This window comes from Sturnus vulgaris, chromosome 7 (assembly GCF_052056855.1).
Source record: "Sturnus vulgaris isolate bStuVul1 chromosome 7, bStuVul1.hap1, whole genome shotgun sequence".
Classification (NCBI taxonomy): Eukaryota; Metazoa; Chordata; class Aves; order Passeriformes; family Sturnidae; genus Sturnus; species Sturnus vulgaris.
This window is the reverse complement of record NC_142249.1, coordinates 198,260-225,943: the sequence shown is the minus strand read 5'-3', so window position 1 is coordinate 225,943 and position 27,684 is coordinate 198,260. Positions and strand designations below refer to the sequence as shown.

At 44.9% G+C, this 27,684-nt stretch overlaps 2 protein-coding genes across 18 annotated transcripts in view; one reads left to right on the top strand and one right to left on the bottom strand.

Annotated features, from left to right (window-relative positions):
* AGAP1 (ArfGAP with GTPase domain, ankyrin repeat and PH domain 1) overlaps nucleotides 1-7,735 on the bottom strand; it is a 304,936-nt gene extending 297,201 nt beyond the window's left edge. For 2 of the 3 annotated variants that reach the window (XM_088167528.1, XM_088167529.1), the window contains exon 1: nucleotides 7,545-7,735. In XM_088167528.1, the coding sequence (XP_088023654.1) occupies nucleotides 7,545-7,707 (163 nt within the window). In that variant the 5' untranslated portion in view covers nucleotides 7,708-7,735. The remainder of the gene's footprint in view (nucleotides 1-7,544) is intronic. The other variant, XM_014890724.2, reaches the window with a different exon arrangement.
* A 517-nt stretch (nucleotides 7,736-8,252) lies between these two features.
* TRPM8 (transient receptor potential cation channel subfamily M member 8) overlaps nucleotides 8,253-27,684 on the top strand; it is a 128,185-nt gene continuing 108,753 nt past the window's right edge. For 10 of the 15 annotated variants that reach the window (XR_015804727.1, XR_015804723.1, XR_015804724.1 and 7 more), the window contains exons 1-3: nucleotides 8,253-8,388; nucleotides 17,564-17,679; nucleotides 19,745-19,825. The gene's annotated coding sequence lies outside the window, so the exon portion shown is untranslated. The remainder of the gene's footprint in view (nucleotides 8,389-17,563; nucleotides 17,680-19,744; nucleotides 19,826-27,684) is intronic. The other 5 variants (XM_088167518.1, XM_088167514.1, XM_088167513.1 and 2 more) reach the window with 3 other exon arrangements.

Sequence of the window (27,684 nt, the reverse complement as noted above, 5' to 3'; positions counted from 1 at the left end):
AAGCTACAAAGGAAACACTGAAATTACATCTTTCACACAGATCAACGCTGTGGTTTTAGTTCTGGCTTCCTGAAGTGGTTAACTGAAACTTATTTAAGCAGAAATGAAGAAAAGTGAAAGAACAAGTCATTCTCTGGTTTAGAAATGCACCACTATCTTAACACCCCATCATCTGTACCGCTATGCAGGCTCCAAATAGATTAGTCAGGATGCTGGAATTGCATTAATGATGTTGAACGTGAATATACTGATTAAGTAACACATCTGCTTCCACCCACTTAAGAAAAAAATTATTAAATAGTTCCAGGGGGCTTTGGAATTGCCAGCTGCCCACAACAGACTCACCACTACCACCAAAAAAACCTGACATCCTCACTGTTTCCACCTTGGAATTTAAATTTAAAACGAACTTTCTTAGAAATCATAGATTCCTGGTAGCCAAAATACATCTAAGTGAGATGTGACCTTATTTCTAACATGGATCACAAGATTCTTGCTTCATTTTTAACCACAGCAAAATTACAAGAGAAGCACAAATTAACTGCAAACAACTTCAGATCAAAAACCACCAGGAAATAGTTGAAAAGTCTCTCCTTATAGACACGGGGAAATACTAAGTCAAAGTCACCCTCCTTTTCAGTCTCCATCTAGAAATCACAAGTCTTTACATCAAAAATCAGCAGCATCCCAACTTGTCCACATCTGGCACTGTTTTTGCTCTATTTCATGGTGTGAGGACAAGAGCACAAAAGAGAAGCTGAGCCACAGCTCTCCCTCAGTACAGGTGACCCAAAGTACAAACAGTACTTGAAGGCAGTCAAGGACAAAAACTAATATACCAGAAGACAAATCTCTTACTCCCACAGACATTAGGATTATCAAAACTACTGAATATACCGCTTGCTGTCTCAGAATAGAAAACTTCATCTGCTGTAGATTACTAAGCAATCATTCTGGATTTGTTCCATAACCGATGGAAAGCCATGTGTACGAAGGTCACACTGAAAACCCTTCGCATAAAAACTAACAACTGCAGAAAGGGATGTTTGAAATGCACTGTCAGCAAAAGGTCACACAGTTGAGATTCAACCGAGTTCTGAGATTTTTTTTTTGGAGCTTACATTACCTTTTCTTCAAACATCTGTCAAAAATATCAACAGTACCATTCACCCTGCTTATTGGTAAGGACAAAACCAATCCCAGTGGTGACGCAGTAGAGAACAGAGTATTCCTGAAGTCTGGGGAGTTGTTCAACTGCCTGGCACTACTCCAAGCCTCTCTCATTAGCCAAAAACTATGTGGGATTTTTTAATTTCGCTTACAAACATACTGCAGCCAGACAGTTAAAAGTGCATCCATAAATATTAGCAATTAATGACATACCTCATATTCCCACCTCAGTTTTCACAGCATGATCAAAGATACAAACCTATTCCTTCGGGTGGCAAAGTTAAGGCTAAGACCATGGCTACTTCAAGTGCTGGAATAGAAGCACTTTTCCTAATTGGAAAATAAGTTTTGTGAAGACACTTAGCTGGAGCACCGATGTCACCTTTCGGAAACCACAGTTACCATTTTGTTACTGTTCGGTACAATGCAGAACACAAACACAGCAACTCAGCTTCCAAAGTGTTTCCTTTTCCCAAGTGCCTGAGCTGAGCAAAAGCAAATGCAATGTCCTATCTGCTGCACTGCTGAGTGCCCCCTCTTAGGGAGTAGGACTCATTTGCCAATTTAAATAGAAATAAAAACAGTGATATGTATACACAGCAGCACGAACTCTTATATCAGCATTACTGCCCACTGCTTTCAACTAATCCCCCAAAGCAAACGGTGGGAGAAGGCCGGCACACTCCCTGAAAACTCTAAAGCCTCACAACACGTTTGCTCCATCAACATCAGCTGATCCACAGCAGGTCTCCTTTTTTGCCCCGGGGAAAGCAGTTATCCTCACAAGTCAATGGTTTAAGGCTTTCCTCTTGATCTGTAACTCTTCTGCGATGGCTCAAAGGCATCTGATATTTTATCATGCAGCTTTTGCAGAGAACAGCAGTGAAGCATATAATTTAAAGCCAGAATGAGACACTGCAGGAACTTCAGACACAACTCTCAAATCTAGTTTTTAGTTTACTGTGCAAGTACAGTTAATATCAAGCATTTGAATCTTCTTGTTTACCCACATGCTGCAGTCTGCTATCTTCCACGTTAAAAAGAAGTATCTTTCCATTTGCATATGAGCCACACAAATAGCAAAACATGCACTGCATTTCACCAATTTCTTCACACTGGAGGTCTACAAACAGTAAGAGTGGATCACAGAACGGTGTGGTTTAGAATGGACCTTCAAGCATCCAGTTCCAAACCCTGCCACGGCCAGGGACATGTCCCACTATCCCAGGTTGCTCCAAGCCCCAGTGTCCAACCTGGCCTTGGACACTTCCAGTAATCCAGGGGCAGCCACAGCTTCTCTGGGCACCCAGTGCCAGGGCCTCAGCACCCTCAGTGCACAGCACCCTGTGAATGTTACCTTTGAGCCAGGTTAACAGCTCAGGGCACAAAGGCACACATGCACAATCAGCAAAAAAGGGCATTAAGAGACTTGTCCCCAACACGTTGCCCTGGCAGTTACAGGAAACGATCCTCACCCGAGTCAATGCTTACTGTGTTTATGTAAGCTCAGAATTTACCTGGATGCACTTACTCACCAGCTATGTGGGCAGATTCCCCATACCTGAATCACCCCAATTTAATCCCCCAGCAAACCAATAAAAATAGTACATTCCCATGCTCTGTTGTGCTCACCCAGAAATCTGAAACAAGATGGTTGTTTGGAGAACCAGACTGATCCTGTCAAATTACATAGTTTGAGACACAGTTCCAGGATGCAAATATAACAAAAGCTCAAAGAGGCCAATTGTTATTATGGTTTCGAGATGCAATTGTCTTATGTGATATCTGGGGGTTTCTTCAGCTTTGGTCAGTGACACCTAAATATCTGAACTATGTCATCATTCTTTTGATGTATTGAAATAATATAACAAGTACCCAGAGAACCCCAGAATGGTCTGCGTTGGAAGGGACCTTAAAGCCTCCATCCCATTCCACCTCCTGCCGTGGATGGGGACATCTTCCACTAGCCCAGGTTGCTCCAAGGCCTGCCTAAGCTGGCCTTGAACAGTTGTGGTCTTGTATTTCCCTAGAGAAAGCAACGCTTTTGCAGCACATGCATTTTTCAAGCAATTTGTCTCAGCCTTCAATAGCAACAGAAGAGTTAAGGCACTACTGCTGCCTCAACCCCAACACCAAGTATAACTCCTCCTGTAACACTGTCCTCAACATACTCAATACCAGCACTCAAGGGGCGGCAAAGCTGGAGAGCTACAACAATTAGATGCCTCTGAGGCTCCTGCACTTCAAGAGTTTTAGCTCCACCCTAAAATTACTTTATTTTCAGGAAACAGTACTTTTAAAGTGACCAGAATAAAAAACATAAAGCAAGGTTTGTACCTTCTCCCGTTTTCTCCCACCCACACACTTCCCCATGTATCTTTGTACATTTGGAAATAACTTGCTCAAGGCAGTGCAATCTCATACTTTCCCTAAGGCTTAGATTATTTCTTGATAATCACTTTATAATCATAATTTCAAAATTAAAACTAGCATTTACAACATGCTTTTTAAAAATGCATTTTTAACAGAAAGACTAGAATCACAAAATGCTCTGGAACGCAGCAATTCATACCTACATGTCTGGTATGGCATTCTTACCAATTAACGCAACAATTTTCCCTTTAATAAATAATTAAAAACTACTTGAGCTGCTCAACGCCTGTTGCACCAGCATGTTAGTGCTAAGTATATTAGTATTTTTATAGACTATTAAAAATGTGTACAACATCTTAGCTAAAGTGTTTTAGAGTCTTTTTGTGAAGGATTAAAAATTAAGTTTTTCACCATCTTCCTAAAGCTTATAAAAATATAGTGCTAGTCTCAGCCTGGATGGTGAGAAACTGGAACTGAATATTCAGCTATTGCCTACCCTTGCAGATCACCACACTGTGGAACTTCGAGATATTTTCAGTAACCTAAAGACCACTGAAGGCAATTCATATTTTCTCTCCCTGTTTCTAAGCACACAACACACTTGACATAAGAAATGTTTCATGTTGATCAAGCAGTGACGTTGAGAGCTACAGAACATGTGAAGGCAGATTTTACTACAGTCAAGTCTGTGTAACAGACTAATAATATTAATTACGCTGTTATTAAACTAATTCAGCAGTCTAAGTAACTATAAAACTGATTGGCTACTTAGCACGAATTTCCTACAAAAAATACAGAAGAAGTGTATGCTTTTGAACTGTTAACTCTGCAGCTCTGAGACATGCAAGAACCTGAAAGCAGCCCACCTGTTATTTTAGCACCATTATCCACTGAGGAAAAACTCATGAAGCACTATCATCCAGAACTGTTTTATCCAGAATCACATGTAACTTAGAACAACAAAAGACAAGATATCCCTGTGCAAAAAGTACGGACAAATCAATTCAGGACCAGTTTAGCACTTGCTCTCTTCATATCAGATAGCACACTCATACCTGAATATAAACAACTGCTGCTGAAAGGCGAGTTTGAATTTCAGATTAATTCAGCAGTCTTTGGTCCAGCAAGTATGCCTAGACACTCCTATGAACTCCAAATGTAAAAAGAAACTGGGTTTACATTGCCAATAAAATCTGCAGTGCTGGAAAGACAGTGCCACTCTACGTAGAAAAGAAAATTCTAGGAATCAGTAATAGGAACTCTAATTCACTGAAAGTCCCAAATTGCTTAAGATTCCAAGCATGTTCTTCTCCAGAGCTGTCAAGCCTCTCTTGAGCAGGACAGTATTAAGTAAGCTGTTCAAGGAGCACGTGCTGGTTGGAGCTGATGTTTAAAGCAGCCTGAACTAACAAGTCTATTCTCTTTACAGGGTACAGCTCTCTCTTCCGGGAAGTTATTTCGTATTTTCTCACAGCAGCCACATGCCAACCACACCACAATTCCTGTCAATGAACGTCAAGTACCCTGAGGTTAAAAGATTTTGTGATTTGGGGAGTATCAGTACAACACTAAACTCTTTGCAGCAGAGGAGGCAACCGCCACAACCCAAATGTCTGTCTTCCTTCATGCAACACATGGCACTACCACACGGATTTAAAAGCTGCTATCAGCTTTTAAAAAAAGAGGAAGAGTTAGTTAAAGGCGGTTTACCAAAAATACGGCCTGGTGGAGTTGTAATCTAAAGGAGTGAGGAGTTGTTGATTTACCTCTAACTCTTTAACTATTCAATTTTTAAATATTTAAGAGCTAGTTGAAGAGCCCTCAGAAGACATACAATACACGCCTTTTCTAGATAAATCGTTCCCATCAATCAGCTACTGTTCTCATGACTCAGTGTCCAACAATAAAAGTTGGACAGCAAATTATCTGTGAAGGTTTTACTCATCCTCTCAGCTCTTGAAACATGTTTTTAGACTGCTATTTTGGTTTTCAAGTCTTTGTGATTGACAAATGAGCTGAGCCACAGTTAGGTAACAGAAATCATTAATACAAGTCACATGCTAAGGAGATAACTGCATCCAGTGCTTCGCATCCTCCTCCCACTTCCACAGAAGCTTGACATATCACTAGAGCCCAAGCATCTTCTTCAGAAACATATTTATATCACGTAAACATGTATTAATTACCACTTGAGAAAATGCTCTGCTAAAGGCATCATCTGTCCTGCAGAAATCCAAACACCAGCAGCACGGAGAAATGGACGATGCTTGTGCCAGTCCTCCCACCAAATATATTAATAAGTTTTAAACTCCTCAGAAGAGGAAAGAAAAGGCAAAGTACTTTCAGGAGGGGACAGTCCCACACCATAATCTCAGTAGTGACTAATAAAAACAGAGAATATGCACAGATCTCCACCACACACTTGGTCAAATGTAGATACTTATTAGAGACTGCTTTGTAATTAATAAGTGTCAGGCACTGCCAGTCTCCCTGCCTCACCACACAACACATTAAACCCAAAATGTTAACTGCAAGAACCATGACGTCTGTCTATTCAAGCTTCACTGCTCAAGAGGCACACAAATAAATCTTTCAGACAACAATCTCAATAGCAGCTTTTCCATCGGGACTTTTTGATTACATATAATTTAAAGACCAGCTAGGCCACCAACACAAGATGGTTTTAGGCAGCTCTATTTCAGCTGCTATACATCACACTCTGCTGCCCTGAATCCCTTCCAAAACAGCGACAGGATACTCCAGTTGAAAAAGCACATGACGTGAAGCTCAGCAAGTTATCATGCAAAATAAGTCATAAATTTCTCCACAAAATACATATTCCTAGTCAGTACTGTTTGCTCTTTTTAACTCCACCAACAGTTAAGAAAAAAATAACTGCAGACTTCACTACGCTGATGATTTCTTTCCTTATTTTGTGCATCCTAAGCAGTTCAAGCCTCTGTAGTGCTCCTGCGGGGATAGATGCACATAAATCTAAGCTTAGAGGGCTGTTATCTCCATCTTGCCTCCCGACCTGTTTTTACACAGACCAATACCGCTCCATAACCCAGCTGCACGTCTTGTCTACCCACTTCACACCACCAAACCACAGCCCACACTGTCTCCATCACATGCTGCAGGGAGCGCCGAAGAAAATTTCATTTTCCCGAACCCTTCTGCAGGCAAAATGAGCATCACCGTTCCCACTGTACCCCAGCCCGAAGGAATCCGCTGCTCTCCCGCACAGCAGCAGCAGACGAGTAGCAAAACTTCTAAACCCCACAAATCCCAACAGAGGGGCCACCCAGCGCCGAGAAAAGGATGGGGACCAAGCCGGAACACCTCCGGCTCCCTAAAAACGCCAGCCACGAGGGGTGGAGGAAGGGCAGGCAGCCCAAAGGCTGCTCCCAAGGACCCGCGGGCCACGGGCACGGGGGGATGAGGGGCAGTAGGGCCACGGAGGAGGCGGGGCGGCGGGGACAGGGCTATTTACTGGGATGGGAGGCAGGGGTAAGAAACAGAGCCATGGGCTAGGAAAGGTCTGGGAGGGGGGGGCAGGTAAACCCAGAGCCATGGGCTAGGGAAGGTCTGGGAAGGGATAAAAAGAACCATGGGCTACGGGAGGTTTAAGGAGAAATAAACACAGCCATGCGCTAGGGGAGGCTTGAGACAGAGAACACGACTGGCGGATGTTCGGTGCGGGGGAGCAGAGCCGTGGGCTGGGGGAGGCTTTGGGGGCTGTAGGGCCAAGGGCTGGGGGAGGTTTTGGGGAGCGTGCAGGGCCAAGGGCTGGGGGAGGTTTTGGGGAGCGTGCAGGGCCATGGCCTGGGGGAGGTTCTGGGGAGCGTGCAGGGCCATGGCCTGGGGGAGGTTCTGGGGAGCGTGCAGGGCCATGGCCTGGGGGAGGTTTTGGGGGGTGCAGGGCCAAGGGCTGGGGGAGGCTTTGGGGCACCCTCCAACGCTCGCTCCCTCTCCCCTCCGTGCCGGGGCCGCCGTCTCACCTTCGATGGCAATGACATGCTCGCGGATCTGGTTCTGCAGCACGGGCTCCTCCACCCGCTCCAGCAGCTCGTAGATGGAATAGATGTTGGGGTGCACCGACTCGAAGCGCTGGATCTCGGCCCGGATGGCTGCCGAGTTCGCCAGCTGCTGCTGGTAGTTCATGGCGCGGCCGCTCCGCTCCGGCCCCTTCACGCTGAGACCCCCGGGCGGCGGCGGGGGCGAGCCCAGGCCGCCGCCGCCGCCTCACTCACCGGACACCTCCCCCCGCCCCGTGCCGAGCCGGCAGCAGCGCCTTGGCCTCACAGCGCGCTGTCACTTCACGACGGCGGCGGCGGGGCGGGGCAGGGCCGCCCCCGGCCCCATGGAGGGAGGGAGGAAGGACCTGCTCCCGGTCGCGGTTCTGCTCCCGGTCCCGGTCTCGCTCCCGCCGCCTCCTCAGCCCCTCACGGCTCCCGGTCCTGCCACCCCCCCCGGCGCGCGCACCCCCCCCCCCCCCCCCCAGCCAATGGCCGGGCCCTCCCCCGCCCGCGCGCGCGCGCGCGCGCCCCCGCGCCAGCCAATGGTCGGGACCCCGCTGCGGCCTCGCACCCTCCCGCGCACTCGCCCCGCGTCCTTCCCCGCTTGCCCCGCTTCACGCTGGCGCAGGCCACGCCCCTCTCTGTGATGTCACCGCGCAAGCTCCGCACCTCCCCACCCTCGGGCACCCTGGGAAATGTAGTCCCGGAGAGAGACGCTGAGGGAGGGTCGGGGTCGCTCCGTTCCTCGTCCCCTCAGGGACACCGGGCCCGCCCTCACGAACTCCCGACAGCACTCACGCCGCAGGGAGGGATGGAGCCCCTCGCCGTAAGTCCGGCCCCCGCGACCGCTAGAGCCCCGAAAGTGATGGAAGTGAAAATTTGTGCCCGAAGTGCGCCATTCACGCCAGGAATGGCAGCTCCATCCCTGAAAGTGTTCCAGGCCAGGTTGGACGGGGCTTGGAGCACCCTGGGATAGTGCCCATGGCAGGGGGTGGAATGGGATGATCCTTAAGGTTCCTTCCAGCTGAAACCATCCTATGATTCTATGGCTTGTCAGAAATACTTACCTCATGAAGTAATGAAGCACTGTTGGCATTGCATAAACAGGGTTATTTTCAATATCGGTTACAAGCCAGCTGTGTGCTGTCAGGCGCTGACCTCGATTAATCCATTTTAGGATCAATATTCTATGGATTTCAGTTCCAAAGCTGTGAAACGTGGAGCAAACTTTGATACAGGAAGCAACATAAGGACAACTTGGTATAGGGTAGCCTCAGGAAAACTGTCCATGCATTCTACTGACATATACCACAGGAAGGAATAGAGTAATTTCAATCATTTCCCCCCCAAAATGTCTTTATTTGGCTATAGAACTCTGGCCTGGGGGTGGAATGAGATGAGCTTTAAGTCCCTTCCAACCCAAACCACTCTTGATGTGATGGCTTACACAAAAAAAAACCCCAAACAAACACTATAGAGGTGACAAATCACACCGTGATATGAGATTGAGTTTTTGGAGGCTGCTGGGACTGAAGCTTCCTCAGCATAGTTGATGTCTGCTGCAGGAGTTGTCTTCTGCTCATTTGAACAGTTCAGGGGTAGGTCCCTGTGTCTTCTCTCTCTTCCTTCTCAGCAGAAATTGGTATCATTTTTATCAGCTTTCTCGTTTTTATTTTCTAATCCTAGGAGGAAATTCTTGAGTAGATAAAGAAGAAAATTTAAGTCAGGAAGAGTACAGTCCCCTTTCCACTAGTGAGTGCCACTCAGGGCATTAATGGTGCTGATAAAAATTTGTGAAACATAGGAGGATTTTTGCTTTCATTTACCTTAAACTGTTTGAATAAGCTTAAATGTATGTAGAAATGTGGATGAAAGCTGTAATTCTCCCCTTTTCCTCCCTCTATCCTGATCTGCAGCAGAGGCACTACCTCACGTTACTTGTGTTTCAGAAAATGCCAAAACAATCAGCAGAGCCAAGAGTCAGGCAACAACCTCTGCTGTATGTGGGGCTGATTGTTTCCACTGCTGCCATATGCTTTGTGTTCTTCCGGCTCTAAAATTCATGGAAAACAACTCCCAGAGTAGTCTCAGCTGTAAATGAATGCAACTACTGCTCACAAAGAATTGAAGCATTAAAACCCTGTGTTAGTATAAAGCCTGTTTGTATAATTTTCGTCTGTAGTTCTCCTGTGAAGCCTTTGCTACCCTGACTTTTTTACTGCATAATAGCTTTTGTGTAAGCTTTGTAAAATCACAGCAAACTATAAGCTACTGTGGCAGCTTACATAGCTTTCTCCTGTTAAGAAGTCCTTAACAATAAGTGGTATTTTCCTTGTGCTTGAAGCTGAGATTGGCCTGAAATGCTGCTAGCGGTGCACAGAGAAATGCTGGATACCTCTCTTTGCTCTCAAACCCTGTTCTGGAGGGTCTGGCACCTGAAGTGTTCCACCAGCCCTTAATGAGAACTGGCAGAGAATGACTTGGGCAGCTCTGCCGTGAGCAGTAAGGAATTTAAGTTTGGTTTTCTTTGGTCTGGGAGCAGGGGTAAAGCGGGCACTCTATGGCTTTTTTGGGTCTGGTTTTGTCAAAGGCAAGATGAACGTGCTCATCTAGGGAGGTCATGAAACTCAGACAATTTTACAAATCTGGAGGGGCTGATGGGCTGTAAGTAAAGCAGACAGAGTGGTCCCAGTGTGGGTTACCCTTCTGGCACTGGTTTTCCTTTCTAAGGGTGAAAGCTTGCCAGGGGTGAAGCTTCCCACCGCTCTCCCACGCAGCTGGTTCTGTGCTTAGGTCTCTTAACAAAGTTCCATCTGTGCTGGCTTCCTCCTCCTCCTCCTCCTCCCCATCTGGCAAATCCACTCACTGCCCTGCCTTACAGAAAGCCAGTCTGGATGGTTTCCTTCTGCTCTTGGTGCCTTATTCCTGGAGGTATCAGTAACTGGAAAGCAGCACTAAATCACCATCTCAAACAGTTCTATCTCCCATCACATGACAGGGCTTATCCACTTCGTGCTGTTCCCAGCCTGTCCACCAAACCCTACAGAAAGTGTAGGAAAGAGTTTTGGGCAGTCACAACTGAGGCACTTGGACTGAAGGCATAGGGACAATGACATTTTGCTTTTGGAACTGAGCCTGACATGTTCACTTTAATGGAAATATGACCGCACAAAAGTTCCACAGAGATGTTGCAGGCAGGGTTCACGAGGCATTTTTAAGCACAGATCTTGGAAATCAAGAACTCTCATGGAATGTCATTTAAACCCTGCCTGTACCTTTCCCTAATGCTTGGTTGGGATGTGGCGCTTTCCTGGCTGCTGAAATGGGAATTAGGCAGCCCTAGCTTTTAGTTACTAATCCACTAGCTGAAATGTTGATTGGAGGGGGAAAAAAAAGTTTTAAAGTGTTCAAGCATCCTATCCTGATCCGTGCCTGAATTTAAGATAAATTAAGCATCACAGACAGCTTGACAAAGGGACTCGTTTGTAGACCTAGCAGGAAAGGGGTTAACTGTAAAAACTGAGAACATAAGGACTCCTGCACCATCCAGAAGTTGTAAGAGAAATCTTAGCTGATGGTTGTAAGCAACATTTTGCTTGAATGGGACTGTTTCTGTGTCTGTTCACAATCTTAAAGCCTGGCTGTTCCTGGGATTACTGTTGGTGTGAGCAGTGTTTTGTTTAATAGCCAGGGAGTGTCTGGAAAAACACAGGAGACAGAGTGTTAGAGATGCATCTTAGTGCCTACTAATACTGTTATTGCTATAAAGATTGAAATCAAACCAATATGGAAAACAGATACGGAAACACTAAGTTTTCCTGAATTATCTTCACCATACTTTTCAGTGAACATAAAAACTTAAATAGGCGAAGCTTCCTCTCCTAACAAATTGGGATGAAATTCTGTTACTTTACTGGGGAAATATTTGGGTCAGTCAGTTACTATTACAGAGTGATTAGATTGCTCAAGAGACTTTGAAACAAATGTAACTAATGAATTAACCTCATTCAGGGAGTGTGAAATCTGTTCCAGGAGAAATGCCAACTAGTTCAAACAATACTAATTATGGAGTAGCAACAACAAGCTGCTGTCGGAGCTGTAGCTCATTCCCCAGTGCTCCTGTCAGAACTGGGAAAATGCTGTTCTGTACCCACCCTGCCTGAAAAAAGGTGGCATGGCAAAAGCAACCTGCTTTTCTGGAGGTGGGAGCACAGATCAAATCCCTGCTGCAAGGTTAAATTATCTTCTAATCAGAAGTGAGCCACACACCAGCATGGAGCTGCAGAACAGGGAACTAGCAATAACTGTGTGTGTTCACCATATGGGGAAAGGAATCTAAGAGTCACTTCTCGATTCTAGCCCCAGGGACTTGGATTTCCACTAACCTGAAATTTTCTGAAATATTAAAATTAACCATCTTTTAAACTTCCCGAGTTTTGGCTCCTTGTTGATTGAAGTTTCACTGTAAAACCACTTAGAGCATTTCCAGATTTACACAACTACTATCATTGTTAAACCAAAGTCATTGCTCAGATCTGGAGTTCTGCTGTGGCTTTGATCAGACTGATGATGATCTGTGCTCTAGCTTTAAGGATTCTCAGTGAAAATAAATGGCTTCTTCACACAAAACAGGTTTGAGGTCCTAAGTTCTACCTGATCTACCCAAGGCTTACACAGCTTCAATGCAGCAAAGACTCAACTCATATACAATAAAAAAACAATTGTTCAATTGGTACCCCTGAGTCAGGGCTCAGCTAACATCCTGAATTTTATAGCAGAGCAAATCCAGTGACAGCTTCATATGCCAGCTCCAAGATACTCAGCACTTTATTGAGCTCTTATCATGGTTAAATATGATTACACTGAAAGTGTCTCTAAGCTTGTTGCTGTTGTCACTTCCTTGACGGAGAATCAATATTTGATTCGCCACATAATTCCATGTTAAGCTCGGGTCTCACTTCAGCTGTGGCATGCTGACAGGGCTTGAAAAGTTATGGAATATTGTAGGTCCAGTTGTTACCTTGGAACTTTCAGACACAGGCTATTGATTTAGTGCAGGAAAACCATGGGCGAGGTCACTCTAGATTAGTTCAAGGTCATCTTTTAGAAAAATTGCCTTAATGTTTAATAACGTGTTCTATGCATAATGCTGTGACATCCAGTGGTAAGGAATGAAGAAACAGGATGAGAAATTGATACAGTAAAGTCAAAACAAGCAGGTCTGGCGAAACCCTTGCTGGTGATGGTCCCACGTGACTTATTTTAAGAGCATGACATTGGCCAACTGGCTAACCCAGCACTCCCTGAAATGCAGATTTTTGGTGACAGATTGCACAGTTTAAATAGCAACTTGAAATCATTCCACTGGTAAGAAAAACAAAACATTTTCTTAGGTGTTAAGAGGAGTATGAGCCATTACTGAGCAGTGAAAAGATGCAAAAGGGCATGAAAATAAAACTGAGGATGGTAGTCAGGGCTGGTCATGGAGCTTCCCTGCATTTCAGATGAGAAATCCAGTTCTTTCTGACATCACAAAAACAGCCAGCAGTAGACTGTAACTTCTTAGAATTCCAGAATCATTTCAGTTGGAAAAGACCTTCAAGATCATTGAGTCCAGCCTTTGACTGTCCCCAGCCCAGAGCACTGAGTGCCATGTCCAGGCGTTCCTTGAACACCTCCAGTGATGGGGATTCCACCACCTGCCTGGGCAGCCCTTCAACAGCTGACCACCCTTCCCATGGGAAAATTCCTGCTGCTGTCCACCCTGACCTCCCCTGACCTAGCCTGAGGCCGTTCCCTCTCCTCCTGTCCCTGTTCCCTGGGAGCAGATCCCAAATCCCCCCCGGCTGTCCCCTCCTGTCAGGGAGTTGTGCAGAGCCACAAGGGCCCCCCTGAGCCTCCTTTTCTCCAGGCTGAGCCCCTTTCCCAGCTCCCTCACCCCCTCCTGGGGCTCCAGCCCCTTCCCTGGACATTCTCCAGCCCCTCCATGTCCCTCTGGCTGTGAGTGCCCAGAACTGGCCACAGCCCTGGAGGGGCCTCAGCAGTGCCAGCCCAGGGGATGGGCCCTGCCCTGGTCCTGCTGGCCATGGAGAAGAGAATAACAGGCACTCTGCTACAGCTGTGCAACAGGCAGCCTGTCCAAGAAGAAGAGTGCTGTCACCAACACCAGATTCTATGGGAAGACATGGTGGCTGTGTAATATTGTTCACTTCAGTGCCTATCAGACAGCTGGAACACAGCCCTGCTGCTTGTTGCACACAGGTCTGAGTTTTCTACTGAATGTGTTAATTTGGGTGTGTATTTGACATCGGCATCACCTGAATTCACCTTTCCTTGGAACTTTTAACTTCAAAATCAGTGAGGTTTACCTGGTGTATGCAGTAAGCCCAGCCTGAGGTAAAGAGTTCCCCCCAGGCACGACTTGCAGCTCAGCCAGCCCCTGGCCCCAGTGGGCAGTATTCCCGAGCACTGTGGTGTCAGAAGGTGGTCTCCAAAGGGCTGGCATCTAGGACACGGTCACCATAGAAACTGGGGGGATTTGCTGTGTCTGTGTCAGTTCTTTGAGCTGCTTAACAGCTCGCTGATAACAACTCACACTCTCACAGCTCGAGGAGCGTGGCAGGGACAGGGCTGCAGTGCGGGCTGTGCACAGATCCCGGCAAGAATTCCCTGGAAAGGGCTCTCCTGCTCTCTGCTTGTATGCATCACCTTGTATACCCCCTTCCTGTAACTGCAACTTCCTCATAAAAATGTAATAAAACCCCGTGGGCTCTTTGGAGACGAGGAAGGGCTGCTGGCACATTTCCACCATCCCATTTTGCTTATGGTTTCACCAGGTTTGTCTGACCTAGTTCTGTTCATAAACTGGGCTTAATGGTGGAGTCCTGGAAATGTTCCCAGCTGCTAAAGCCTGGCTATTCCCTCTGCAGTAATTAATTGCAGTTCAAAAGCCCTGCACCAGCTATGTATCATAACATTAACATAAAAAAAACATGTTCTCTGGGATTCTAAGCTTTGAACAATCTTCTTATGGTGCCCAGACTTATATTCCATAGCACGAGAGCACCATGGGACCCTGCTCATCAATTGCTTGCTTCTAAGTACAGACTGAACTGGAAAATCTCTTTCCTATGTACCCATTGCAGACCCGTTATCACAGCATAAAATGAAGCTTGGAATTATTTTTAATAATCTGGGTGTGATTTTTCATTCCAGTGTAACTTTCCATCCACTTGCAAAAAAAAGAATTTGAGAACAAGTATAATGAGTTGAAACTCAATGCCCAATAATAATTTGTACACTGTGAGGCTCCTGGAGAGTGTTCAGCAGTTATTAGAGACAGGGAGAATTTTCAGCACTAACTGCCTCACAAAGAGACAACTTTTGATTGACCTAAGAGTACCTAGGTCAACAGAGAGAGAACAAGAGTAAAACCTATTTATGTCACTACTTTATTTAAATTTTTAAAAAATTAAAAAAAAAAAGGTTTGAGCAAATATTAATGTGCTTAGGTACTGACTGTGTGAATTGTAGAGGAACCTCGTTTTGGCATTGCAGTTCCTATGATGGTTCCTTTGGGATTTCCTGGCCCTGAACTGTGTCAGCTGCACTTGTTTCCAGCTCACTGAGAAATGTGGAGCTAGGAGCTGGCACAGAGCTCAGCCTGGGAGCTACTGGGTACCTGCCCTGGCCAGTGGGGAAGGATTTTGGGAAATGCTCTTTGGGGAGGCTAGGTGCTCAAGCTGAGATATACATTTGATATCACTACAGACCAATTCAACCCACATAATTTCCAGTAAAGGCCAGAAATCCTTTGTAAGTCTTTGTGTAAAGAGCTCTTCTTCACATGGATGCAAGTGACTGGAAGTTACGGTGAATCCTGCCCTGCATAATTTATATCCCCCTCTTCAATACTCACCACATAATTTCTTTTTACATCCAGTTCTAGCCCCTCAGCAGCATTCTTGAGGCTCATTAGCTCATGTACAACCATTGAAGCAAGCTGGAGGATGAGATTTTAAATCCTTCTGTTACCAAAGATTAATACAGATTTTTTTTTCCCCAAAAATAATCAGCTGTATACCGGTGCCAGGACTCAGATGTATGGGCTCAGATGTATTTTGTCTGATGTAAAAACACTTCCTCTGCTTTGTAGAGGCTGCTTACATCCCTTCTTCTGCCCTTGAGTTATTTGTTACAGCTTTCCTGACACCTGGAGCGGGACAAGCCAGTCCCTTGGCCCACATGTGAAGGTGGACAGTGCTAAAAAGAAAGGTCAAGCATGGTTCAGTAGCTTTCAAAAGAGGCCTTGGGTATTTCAAGCGCACCACTTCATTTAAAGTCAAAAGACTGAGTTGCAACACTCTTCAAAGAAAGTAAAGTTCTTACTTTTAGGACAGCTCCAGTGTCCCTGAAAGTGTTCCTGAGGCAGCAGAAGCACCTCGGATCTGCAATGCTGAATTCTTTGCTTTCAAAGCCTGTGAAGCGGAAGCGCCTCAAAGCTTAGCCTCAGCTTTGTCTACAGTTTCAGCTTGTATCACTACTTTGAAATGCAAGATAAAATGTAGACTTAGGTCTCCTTGAACTCCAGCAACTTGAAGAAAGTATAGGCATGATGGAGCTGCGTTTTGCAGGCAGGGGACTGGGATGGAGGCAAGTCCCTGCCCTTTGGCCTCAGTTCCATACAGAATGAGCCTGCTATTGACCCAGGTCTTAAGGGTCAAAAACCAGGGGAGTTTGGCACTAGTTTTCCCAAGGGTAGGCTGGATGGAGTAAGATGAAAGTATGGCATGGATTCTTACTCACTCCTGTTCAATCACCCAAGCTGTCACGAGTTCCACTGCCTCATTATCCTTGGGCCCTCAGCTGAGTTTTGAAGGCCTGTGTGGGAAGCGTTTAAAGCTACCGCTGCAGACTCCTCACTGCTCCAGACAAGGCTGCAGAGTCTTGGTTGCACCAGAAACGTTTAAAATCAAATCAACCATCGTAAAATTTAATAAAGCCGCTGGAAAAAATTCTGCTGCAGTCTCCAGTAGCAGCACTGCAGGTGTGCTGTCTTGAGAACTATAAATGCTTATTTGTGTTTTATCTCTTCACTACTGGATTTTAAAAAGGTGTAGCAGACTTTTAAATATTCCCTGGAGAATTTTGGGAGTCCTGTAATGTTAAGATATATGGAACCTGCGGTAGAGTACTCTGAAAACTGAGATAAACTATTGCAGCAGTGGTTCTGTGCCTCAGCTGGAAAACGGGATAGAAGTATCATTCCTTGTACAGCTGACAAACACATGTGCACATCTGCTGGAGCTATGCATGCCAAACAGACCTGGAACTGCTGTTGCCTTGCAGAACATGAAATCTGGATGGCAAATAATTATCTAACATGAAATATTTGGCAGAAGTCTCCAAAGCTAATTTCATCTTTATGCTTTGGTCTTTACGGGAAACAGGTTTAATTGGAAGCTAATACTTTTGTTAGAAGTATCATTCTCTAGAGGATGTAAATATTACTGGTTTTTAGGAACGGTATAAATCCTATGGGTGCAGGCCGTGGTCAGTTGGAATTCACAGAGGTAAAATCTCAAGTGAAAGGGCTTCAGGAATCTGGTTCTCAATGCCACGCTAAATTGCACATATCAAGAGCTTTCCTTCATGGCTCTCACATCCAAATAAACTTGTGAGTTCAGTTGAGAATGTACCAAGAGTGAACCAGTCCTGCCTGTAAATTTGATTATCTAATGCCATTCTGAATAACTTACATGGATGGCAAAAATTGATATAATGGCCCCAGAGCCCACCTTTGGGGGACAGGAGTCAAAGTTCTACCTGGGCTGGGTGCACCTAAAGATCAGTGGCCTCAGTAGGTTATGGTTGCATTGAGTTCTGCATTCTGGGAGTAAACTGCCTGTTCCAAGCAGAGGGAAGCTTCTCATCTTTTCTCTAGGATTGTGGCTGGGGTCTCTTGAATGTTACAGTTCTCATGGCAGCCTGTTCTTTTTTAGGTTCTTCTGAGGCAGAAAGCATCATGTGCTAACTCTGCATCTTGAATTTTGTGAAAACAATGCCAAGAGGAAGTGAGCCTCTAAGTGAAAATGGGGAAACAGCTGAGAAGGACTGAGTAAGTGAAGTAACTCCATACCCAAAACAGCACTACAGCATTGCAAAGAAATACAGGGAAGAGTCACTTCCCAGAAAAATTTCCCTCTGAAACAGTCAATTCATTTACTATGGAAAGAGCGAGTATTCTTAGAACGACTTGGAGCTTCCCTTACTGCAGTAACTGAAACTAATGTGTAGTAAAGTTGTTGGTCCCTCTAAACAATCTGCATAGAAACCCTTCAAAGGGCTTTCAAGTATTTCTGGGAAGTATTCAGAGCAAAACAGACGTGAAAACTGTTCCATAAACTGGTCAGTTTGGGGCTTGTAAGGGCAAACCATGGCACACATGAACTTGCAGCACTCCAATGGTTATGATCCTACACTGCCCACCTCATGGATCACCTGGCACACGAATGCCCTGGGAAAGGAGCCTGGCCTGTTGTGGCCATTGGCACAGAGCACTGGGCAAACATTTTGTTATTGGAAGAGGAGTTGCCTTCTTCTGTTGGCAGCTGGGTGACACCAGGGTTCTTCCTGTGTAAAAAGGGAAAACACTGTAAAGTGTTCCAAAATATAAGGAGAGCCAGATTTGAGATGTTTGTCTGATGTTCTTCTGATAGAAGTGCGTCTGTCTTGTTGCTGAACTGTGCTGAACCTCCTAAAAGTGCTCTAAGCTTCCCTCAGCTGCCCCAAAGTACCTGTGTAACAGTGACAGAAACAGGGCATTGCTACAAAAAAGTCATCCCAGCCATGGCCAAAGTGTGCCCTGTAAGGAATTTAAGATAAAAGAAGGTGCCAAAGAGGTACAAAGTAGGGAATAATTCACTATGCACATGGTTGAACAGAACTTTTTGCCCCAAAGGGCTTAATTCTCCAAGAAGAGGTCATTTGGCATCTGAGGTTAACAGAGTTATTGTGAGAGTTTGTGATTGATGCTGGCATAAAGTAATGGTCCACTTTTAGTCCTGTTTCTATCCATGATGCAACGAGATGTAACAGAATTATGAGTTTGCCACAGATCTCAAGCTTTATTAATCATCTGGGCAAGGGTAATAACTTGACATCATGGACATGATGGAAGAGCAGCTTTTGCGTCCTGCCACCCTCTTTCCTTCATTTTAACCTGCTGTTTAAAGTAAGAATACTGGAATTCTTCATGGCAGTGGATATGACCAGTCCCAGTGTCTATCACCAGGCTGCCTTCTGAAGAGTCCTGGGGGTGATATTCACCACTTCTCTGCTCAGAATAAACCATAAAAATGTGTTAAAAGTTGACTGGATCAGGTCTAACCAAGCTAATGATGAACTCTTACAAGCAAATAGTTTTCTCTGTGAATTAAACTTCAGACTTCAACTCTCTCAGCTGAAAGAAAGAAAACATCCCAGTATTTCATGAGCTCTTGCTCTGGGACAAATAGTTTCTCATCTCATGCAAACTGCTTGCAGGTTGTACAATATCCTTGCAAAGATAAAAAAGGGAAATAAAATAACTGGAGAAGCTATTTGAGAGTTTCACGTTCTTAGGTGCTTTTATACAGGTAGATTTTCTTGCAAGAAAGTCTGTTGGGAGGACACAATTTCAAGCCTGAAAGCAATCAATCTGGAGACTGCTGAAACTTTGCCAGAGAAAGTTTTCTGTAAACACACCTAAACTTCGTCAGTGAAGGTTCTTGTTGGTTTTAATCAGGTGTAACATTTAATCTGCTTAGCACTGGCAGCCTCACTGCTGCAGCCCAGTTGCACATTTTCTGCAAAGCCACTGAAGAAACCCTAATATTTTTTGTTACAAATGACAAGGTGCAGTTGGTTCATGTGGGCACTAGGCTGAGGAAATACAAACCTACACTATTCATGATCATTCTGCCAGTGTGGTCACCTCCTGTGTTTACCTGCTCTTAACTTTCTCATGTAATGAGCTCTCTTCAGACAATTTAGCATTCTGAAATGAGCTGCTGGGTAGTTCTGTGGAAACATGAGTTCTGTGACGACCAAACACAGAAAGGGAATTGAACAGAGTATTATGTTAGTTTTCATAAGTCAGTAGCCCATGTTCATTTGAGTATTGCATGTCTATCTAATGGCAGGAATGGGAAGAGCTCAGAAGGAAAAGCAAAGCCGGAGACCTGCTTCTATTTTTGTTGTTGTTTCGAGCAGAAATTTCTTAGGTGAGTTACTAAATACCAAAAACTGTATCTGAGCTGAAGCTGGTTGTGCCTGGAGGTGTCATGGTGTGAGTCATTCTGTGTCCTTAGCTAGACTTCTCTTGGCCATACCAAACTGGACTGTCAGACTGAACTCACCTTTTCAGTGATCTGGCTGGTGGTTTGTGCTGCAGTGAAATCCTGCTGAGCACTTCCAAGGGGTTATAATACAATGGCAATTTCTCAGTCATAGTGTTAAGCTGGGTGCTGACTAACTTGGGTTGGTCAAGGGAAGAGACATCCATGCCCATTTAAAACTTCCCAACATACAGCTTTCCATCACCAATTAGGAGGACGTATTAATTTGCTGGAAACAGCAAACCACATCCAGAGAGGAAAGCATGCCCTGTATAAAAAGTATACGCTTAGACTCCAGCACTCTGCTAAACTAATTCTGTCTGATGAAGCATACAGTGACATTTGACTGACCTTGTCAGCTGGAGGGGTGAATGGATAAAAGAAATGAGCTTTCAGTCTCTGGCTGAACATATTTAATATGCTGGGTAGGAGGTCAGTATGACTCATCCTTTCCATTTGCTGGATGGCCTGGGATTTGCAGAGAAAAATCTGTGCTTCTGTCGAATCCTTCCAGAGAAGTTAATGCTTTGTGGTACTTGAATCCTCCACAGGTACCTTTTCCAAACTGATACCAGGTTCTGTTAAGCTGCCACCCTTTTACCAGGGCTCTCTAAGTGTGACTTAGTGTCAGTATTGGAGCCAGGATTCCCCCATGCCACAAGGCCAGGAGCTGACTGCATTCCTTAACATGCTGTGAGGCCACTGCAGCTTCAGCGGGCATTAGCCTGCATCCTGCCATCCAGATCATGGAGCTGCTTCCAGAAGGTTCTCCCCTAGCTTGCTTCTCATCTAAGTAACACTGCCCTGAAGATGGAAAATGCCACGTGGCTTTTGTGCTGAACCAAAACCTGCACGTCACTTACTGAGACTGCCAGGCTTGGAGAAGGCGGTTGGCTCAGCACAGCTCTGGTGCTGCCCAGATAACAGCAAACTCTGAGAAGAAGAAGCACTTAGCTCTTCCTGCCTCACTGAGAGGTGTCTCAGCTTCATAACCTGCTTCTAAAGACAGGTCCCTGAGGAAATAGTGCACTCTATATGAAGATCTCCACAGGAGTTTAATTAGGTGCTGTCCTTTGAGAAATGCACTTTTTTTTTCCTCAAGACTTTTAGAACCGGGCCTCTGGTTCCTAATTATCTTGTTCTTGTGCCTGGGACAGCTAAATAATTATGATCCAGGCTGGGTGAATGAATGCAGTGGTGTTCTTAAAGGCAATCAGCCACCCATTGCTCTGACAAAAAGTGTGATAATGTAATAACCAAGTCTTGCAAGAGGAAATTGGGAATATGAAATGTAAAATGTTTGCACAAGTTTGCCTGGGAATTAATCGAGTCAGCTCTACCTTGAAAGAGGATAGAAGTCCTTCATGTTCCAGCTGAAGCTGTAAGTGATTTCTAAATGAGCATGACATCAAGTGATCAAAACCTAATCAGTAATTGATAGATATAGTTGCACCCCCCTATCACCGCACTGTCTGGGATACACAGCCAGGACTGAGCCTCTGAGCTCTAAGTGCAGCCTCTCAGCAGCCTGAGCTGCACTCCAGTGCTGTTAGAGGCCTCATTATGCTCACAGCTATGAAAGCTGAACCCCTATAGTGAGAAAGAGGGCAGTAATAAAGTACAATTTATCCAGCACCTTGGCCATTATCAGCTTGCATAGAACTGCTAAATGCAAAAGAAGGAGACAGAGGATTTACCGTATGCAAAGGGATAATCTTTGCCTTTTTTTTTTTCTTTTTGTCCCAGCTGTCTAGACAGCTAAACAAATGCCAGGTTCATTTCTCAAGACCCTGACTGCAAGATATTTTAACTTTTCATCCTTTATCTTGAGTGCAATCTGCCCAGATTGTCTGGTAGTTATTGATCGTATAGCCAACAGATTTGGAAGTTTTCCAATCCCTTGAAAAAAGTAAAAAGTACCCCTGACCATGATGATAGTGAGTTCGGTGTGCTTCTGAGTTGATGAACGAAATATAAAGATGACTGAGGTTGTGAAAATAGTATTGGAGCAATGAAACACTTGAACAGATTAGTGTGAATGCCAGCTGTAAGCCTAGATCTCGATTGACGAGCTCTCAGCCTTGGAAGCAAAACGAAAGAAGAGTTAAGAAATAATGTAAGACTCAGCTTTACTCAGTGCTCATCCTACCTTGGAAATGAGAGTATGGAGAAATGGGAATACCCTCATAGCTGTGCAGCTCTCTGTGTCACCCTTCTCCCTCCCCAGTTCTGCTGTCGATGTCAATCTTCACCAATCTGGTGCATGAAGAAATGTTTCTTAGGTGTGAGAGCAAACACCAGACTTCCCCAATATGTTTCTCTGTGCCGTGTGTCTGTTGCAGTCTTGCTCGGGGCTTAGTTTCTGCTTCTGACAGACTCTACCAAGCCCTGAATGGAGTTGTAGTATTTGAAATTCAAAAAGTGGCTGCTGGGGAAAGCCTTTTCAGGACAGAAACGCAGTGTAACTCACACTGTTCTGCTTGAAAAGAGGTGTGCTTGGGCTGAGCACCGCATTTGGCACAATATGATGGAGCAGGAGGCAATGGCACTGCAGACATATGATGGATAACAAGCTTGTGGCTCAGAGCAGTTGCTCACATCAGATCTATGGAAATTCATAGTGTGTGATTTAACACTTGCTATGAAGCAGAATCTGGAAAAGCTGTTCACAAAGAGGCAAAGAAAGCTGATAATGGTCTGTAATGATGGCTCTCACAGAGTACTTGCTGCCTAGCCCTTCATAAGAAGCCATCTGCCACACTGAGGGAGCACAATGGAGCTGCGTCCTGATCCCTGATGTGGGGCATGGCCTGCAAGGCAGCCAATGGAAACCTGGGTATGACATTCCTTTGATGTAGCCGAGATTGTTACCCCCACTGTGTCCACAAAGCAAAATTTCAACGTGCTCTGCCAGGAGTTTGTTGTGCCCAGCCTTGGGGGGCCATAGCTGAAGGCCTGCTGCAGATGCAGGAAAGGTCATGGAATCATCTGAGAATTCTTTGGGTGGGGAGGGACCTTAAAGATCATCTTGTTCCAGCCCTCTGCCGTAGGGCAGGGATACTCCTGTGTGTCCCAGACTATTCTGTGCCCTTTGCAGAATTCACTAGGAAAACCTAGGCATGCTGCACTTCTGTATCTTAAACATTAGATTTCTAATTGGCACCAGAAGACTAACCCCTTGCGTGAGTCATCGATGTAGGGATGCAGTAAAGCACAAACTTCCCCACATTTAGTAGCAGAAATGTCAGGCTAAACAAGCAGCACCCAGGTTTGGTGTGACAGAGAGCACCAGTTATGGTTTGTTAAGTCATCAGATTGGAAGACAGGTTGTGATATTGGGAACTGAAAATAATTGGCTGGTGGGCTTTCATGCTTTACTTGAAATTTCTTTTCACTGTTCAAGCAAAACCACTCCACAGCCCTTACACAGGAGGAAAACCTTTTCCTTCAGCCTCTAACCTTGTTCCTTGCTTCCATTCCTTTCCAAGTTTGGATTTTAGCTTGGGTTTCGAGTGCCACTGTGTTCCCTAGAAGAGCTGATGTGTAATGCAGCTGTGCTTTATCATCAGGAGACTTTTTTGGTAGGGGAGATCCCGGAAATTAATTTCTAAATAATCAATGCATCGGGAATATCCCAAGTAGAAATCTGCCCTGGCTTCAACGGGAGCCAGGAATTTATTCCTTGAAGTGAAGGAATGTTTGTTCTTGGGAGTCAGGAAACACTGTTATCTTCTGTAAAGATACTGGAGAGGCATGAGCAGGGAGTCTGATCTACTGTATGGGAATGCTGTGGTTGTGGTCAGAGTATCTTAAACCTGGCTGCCAGGCCTGTCCTAACCAGAACTAGTTTATTTCCCTTTTTAAGACAGATTAGAAAGTAAAACTACTCATATATTCAAACACTCTAAACTGTCTGAGAAATGATCCTGTTTCAAGAGCACATCTGTTATCCACATTGATGAGCCTCTCTTTCCAACTGCAGTTGCCTTTTTAGTCTGGATGTTGGCAATACCCACTTCTCACAGACTTTGTTGGGAATTGGTCTGCCAGCTTCAGGCTAGCTGTGCACCAGAAGAGCCATTCTTAGCAGTCAGTTATGCAGTCACAACCTCACTCAGACACTGTTGAAGAAGACACCTTTTGAATGAAATGGACTGAGTCTTGGTGGACTGAGGAATTGAAACACAAAATTGTGTCTTTTTGGTCAATTTTCCCCTGAAATCCTGAGTGCTGTCTTTTTAATTGTCTGGGAATCAAAAACTCTTCTGTGAATGGGATGGTCACAGCTGACAGCCCTGCCTGTGAAATCTCTTCCCTGCTCTTCAGATACTTCTAAGTCATTTTCCACAACCATATGGTTGTCATGAGGATTTAACCTCTATTCTCTGAGGGGCTTTCACTTCCAGGAGCAGCAGAGAAGCTTCCCTGTGCTTTCCCAGCAAATACAACCAGCATGGATGTGTAACACCACCAGAAAAGATGCAAGCTCCTTTCTGAGAAATCCAGTCACTAAAAGGATAGAGCAGAAGGAAGAAGAAAGCTGAAATGAGCCCCTGGCATAACCAGGAAGATTCTTGTCTGTGATAAATGGTGGAAACTACCCCATAATTTTGGTAAGGAAGGGCCAAATATAGGAAGTGAAGTGCATCATAGTTCCCTGGGTCCATTACTGCTTGCTTTTTTATGGCTGCATCTCATTTTCAAAAGGCTGTACCATAACACTGCTCTGGGCTCTGTAGCCATTCTTTCAGAGGCTCGAGGCAGAGATAAGTCACTTAATATTTTTATCTCATCAGGCATATGTTTGTTATGAGACTCTTACAGTGGGAAAGCCCTTCTTCCAAATTTGCATTATCCCACCTTGACTGATGAGTTTAGAGCTGACATGGAGAAGTGCCATTATGCCAAAGCTCAATGAATTTTATACGTTTACTCAGCCCATATTTTCATTTAGTCTTTCACACCAACTCCCCTTGATATTCATCTTTGTGTGCAGGTTTTCGGGTCAGGCTCAGACTGTCAGTGTTATGTGCTGCATGTACATGAAAGGAATATTTTCAGAGTGGTAGCTGTGGTGGCAGCAGGAGGTTTCTAAGAATACATCTTATAGTAGGTGTGTTGTACCTTCAATTCCTTCTCAGAGCTCTGTAAATAGAGGACTGAGCTGTTAACAGCAGCTACTCCCCTCAAGCTGGTATTACTAAGGGAAAAGCAACACTAATTCGTTTCTGTCTAATAAGGTTTATTCACTGTTTGATGTCATTGAGCTTCACAAACTTCTGAGCATGCTAGATTCAAACACATAAAGCACAATAATATAAATGTGTTGTTGAAATTTGAATGAAACAATATGCAAACCAGCCTGGAAAAGGAATTCTCTTGGAGGCACCAGGCATTTTGTGCTGATTCCATTAAGGATTTTATGAGTTTAGTTATGGCTAAGCATAACGCTTTTACAGGGAGCAGCAGCATGATGGATGATGATTTTTAGAAGCCAAATAGCAGTGCTGCTCTTCAGCTGTGCTTAGAGCTGCTTACCAACTCTTCTCCTGAGGCTTAATTAAAAGGAATATACTGTCCATCTCCATATGGAAATACTGGCATTTCAGAAACATCCACTCTCTTTGATCTTAGTGATTGGTGCTTAAAAAGCAGATGGACCCAGGTGCCACATTTTTATGTAATATGACTGATTATCATAAGTGCTGGTGCTTTCTGATAACTCCTGAGTGCCAGCATGCTGGCCCTGGGAAGCTGCAGAAGGTGCAGCCTCAGTTGCAAAGACAACATCGCCAAAACAAGTTGTTCAGTGTCATCCATCATGGCAAAGAAATTCCTCTGCCCACTTCTTCCTGCTGCCTTCTGGATGGGAGACGATCCTGTGAGCTTGTGGGATGTTGCTGTCAGCTCCTCATGGCAACGCTGAGGTTTCCCCTCCCCTTGTGCTCCTGCTACAGTACAAACATAAACACATATTGTGGCACCAAGCAAAATAACAAAACTGTGGCCGAGGTGGAAATTTCCCTCCAGGGTGAAGATGCTGCTGGCTTTGTAAAGCGTGTCTTAGGAAGGAGGATGTGGGTTTTGCCATCCCTCTTCCCTTGATCCTCAGGATGTTAAGGAATGCAGTCAGCTCCTGGCCTTGTGGCATGGGGGATACTCAATCATGGAAGTGGTGCCAGGATGCACCACGCTGGACCTTTCTTGAGAAGAGTAAAACTTGGGACTTATAGAATCATAGAATGATTTAGGTGAGGAGAGACTTAAATCCCATCTCATTCCACCCCCTGCCATGGGCAGGGACACCTTCCACTAGACCAGGGTGCTCCAAGCACCTTGCTCCAAGCTCCTTGGACACTTCCAGGAATGAGAGAGCCACAGCTTCTCTGGGAAAGCTTGAAGAAGGCCCAAGTGTGAGTTGGGAAGATCCAGGAATTACGTGTGTTAAAATTAAGGGGGCAACGAGCAGGAGAAGTAAGTGAGGGAGAAAATATGGTAAAATACAGAGTAAAGCATCCAAAGCACAGCACATGAGGACTGGGGAAGTGAGGGAGGCAGCTTGGAGGGAGTGACTTCAGCTGACATGGGGCCGAGCCTCAGCCCTGGCTGGGGGACATAGGCAGGATGCTTCTGTCTTTCCTTCTGTCCTGCTGTGGCTATGCAGACTGCAAACTTTCTGTGCCAGCCCCTGACAAGTCTGTTCCATGACTTTCACATAACCAAGGAGTTTGAACCCTCAGTGGCCTTAGAGTAATGAAGGTAAATAGAAGATAAAGCGAAGGGCAGATGGGATGGAATTGCAATGAAATTTATAAAAAGGTTTCTTTAACTTTTAACTTTGACTGAAATGTATTTGAAGGACAAGATTAGCTTTGGTACGAGTGTGGTATCTCCTTAGTGAGTAAATCTTTCACTTGACTGCAAGAAAGCCATAACTTTTCATATCTCTTCTATAGTAACTGTTAAATGTGTAGCTGGCACATATGTGTTAGTGATGCATCAAGGCCAGCTCAGCAACAAATTAGTGACTATTTCTGTTGCTGAAAAGGCTGCTCATTTTTATAAGATGCCTGTTGTTGCATTCTGCTAATCAGTATAAACAACTTGTTTTCTAATTTTCTGCTATTTGGGATGATTATCTTCTGAAAGTTCAGTCTTGGCTTCATACTCCAATTTCAAGCCTGTGGAGCTGGAGCATCTTTGGCTTGGGAACAGAACTAGAATTTTTCAGTACTGAGCATTCACTAAAGACTTCCCCTGTATTCCTGACTGTGATATTTGGAGTGTAAAAGAACAATCATATCTGCTCACATCTTTTCAGCTGCATCTCATGTAACTGCTAAATTGAATCTTGTGATAACTCAAGTGCTTGATTTATCGTAGCCAGCCCTTGAGATTTTTGATAAAGCTGCACAATGCCAGGCTGCTGTACAGAGCCTGGTATCTGCAGTTACATGACAGCATCTCTTTTCCTGTTGGAGAGGTGGCTGAGGTGTCTGAAATGTAACCTGAGGGAACACTGCTGGCTAAAAAGGAACAGCTGATTTTTGGTTATTCTGGGAGGCTGAGCATATGGTGCAGCACAAGGCCAAACGAGTCCCTGCCTGTGCTTTGCCAGCCTGTCTCTTAGTGTTCCCTGCAGTCTTCTCTCCCACCTTGGCAGGCAAAAGTTCTGCATTCCTCTTTCTCAGCTAATTAGACACAGTGTTAAGGCATTGCTTTTCCCCATAAAATGGGCTTCATCA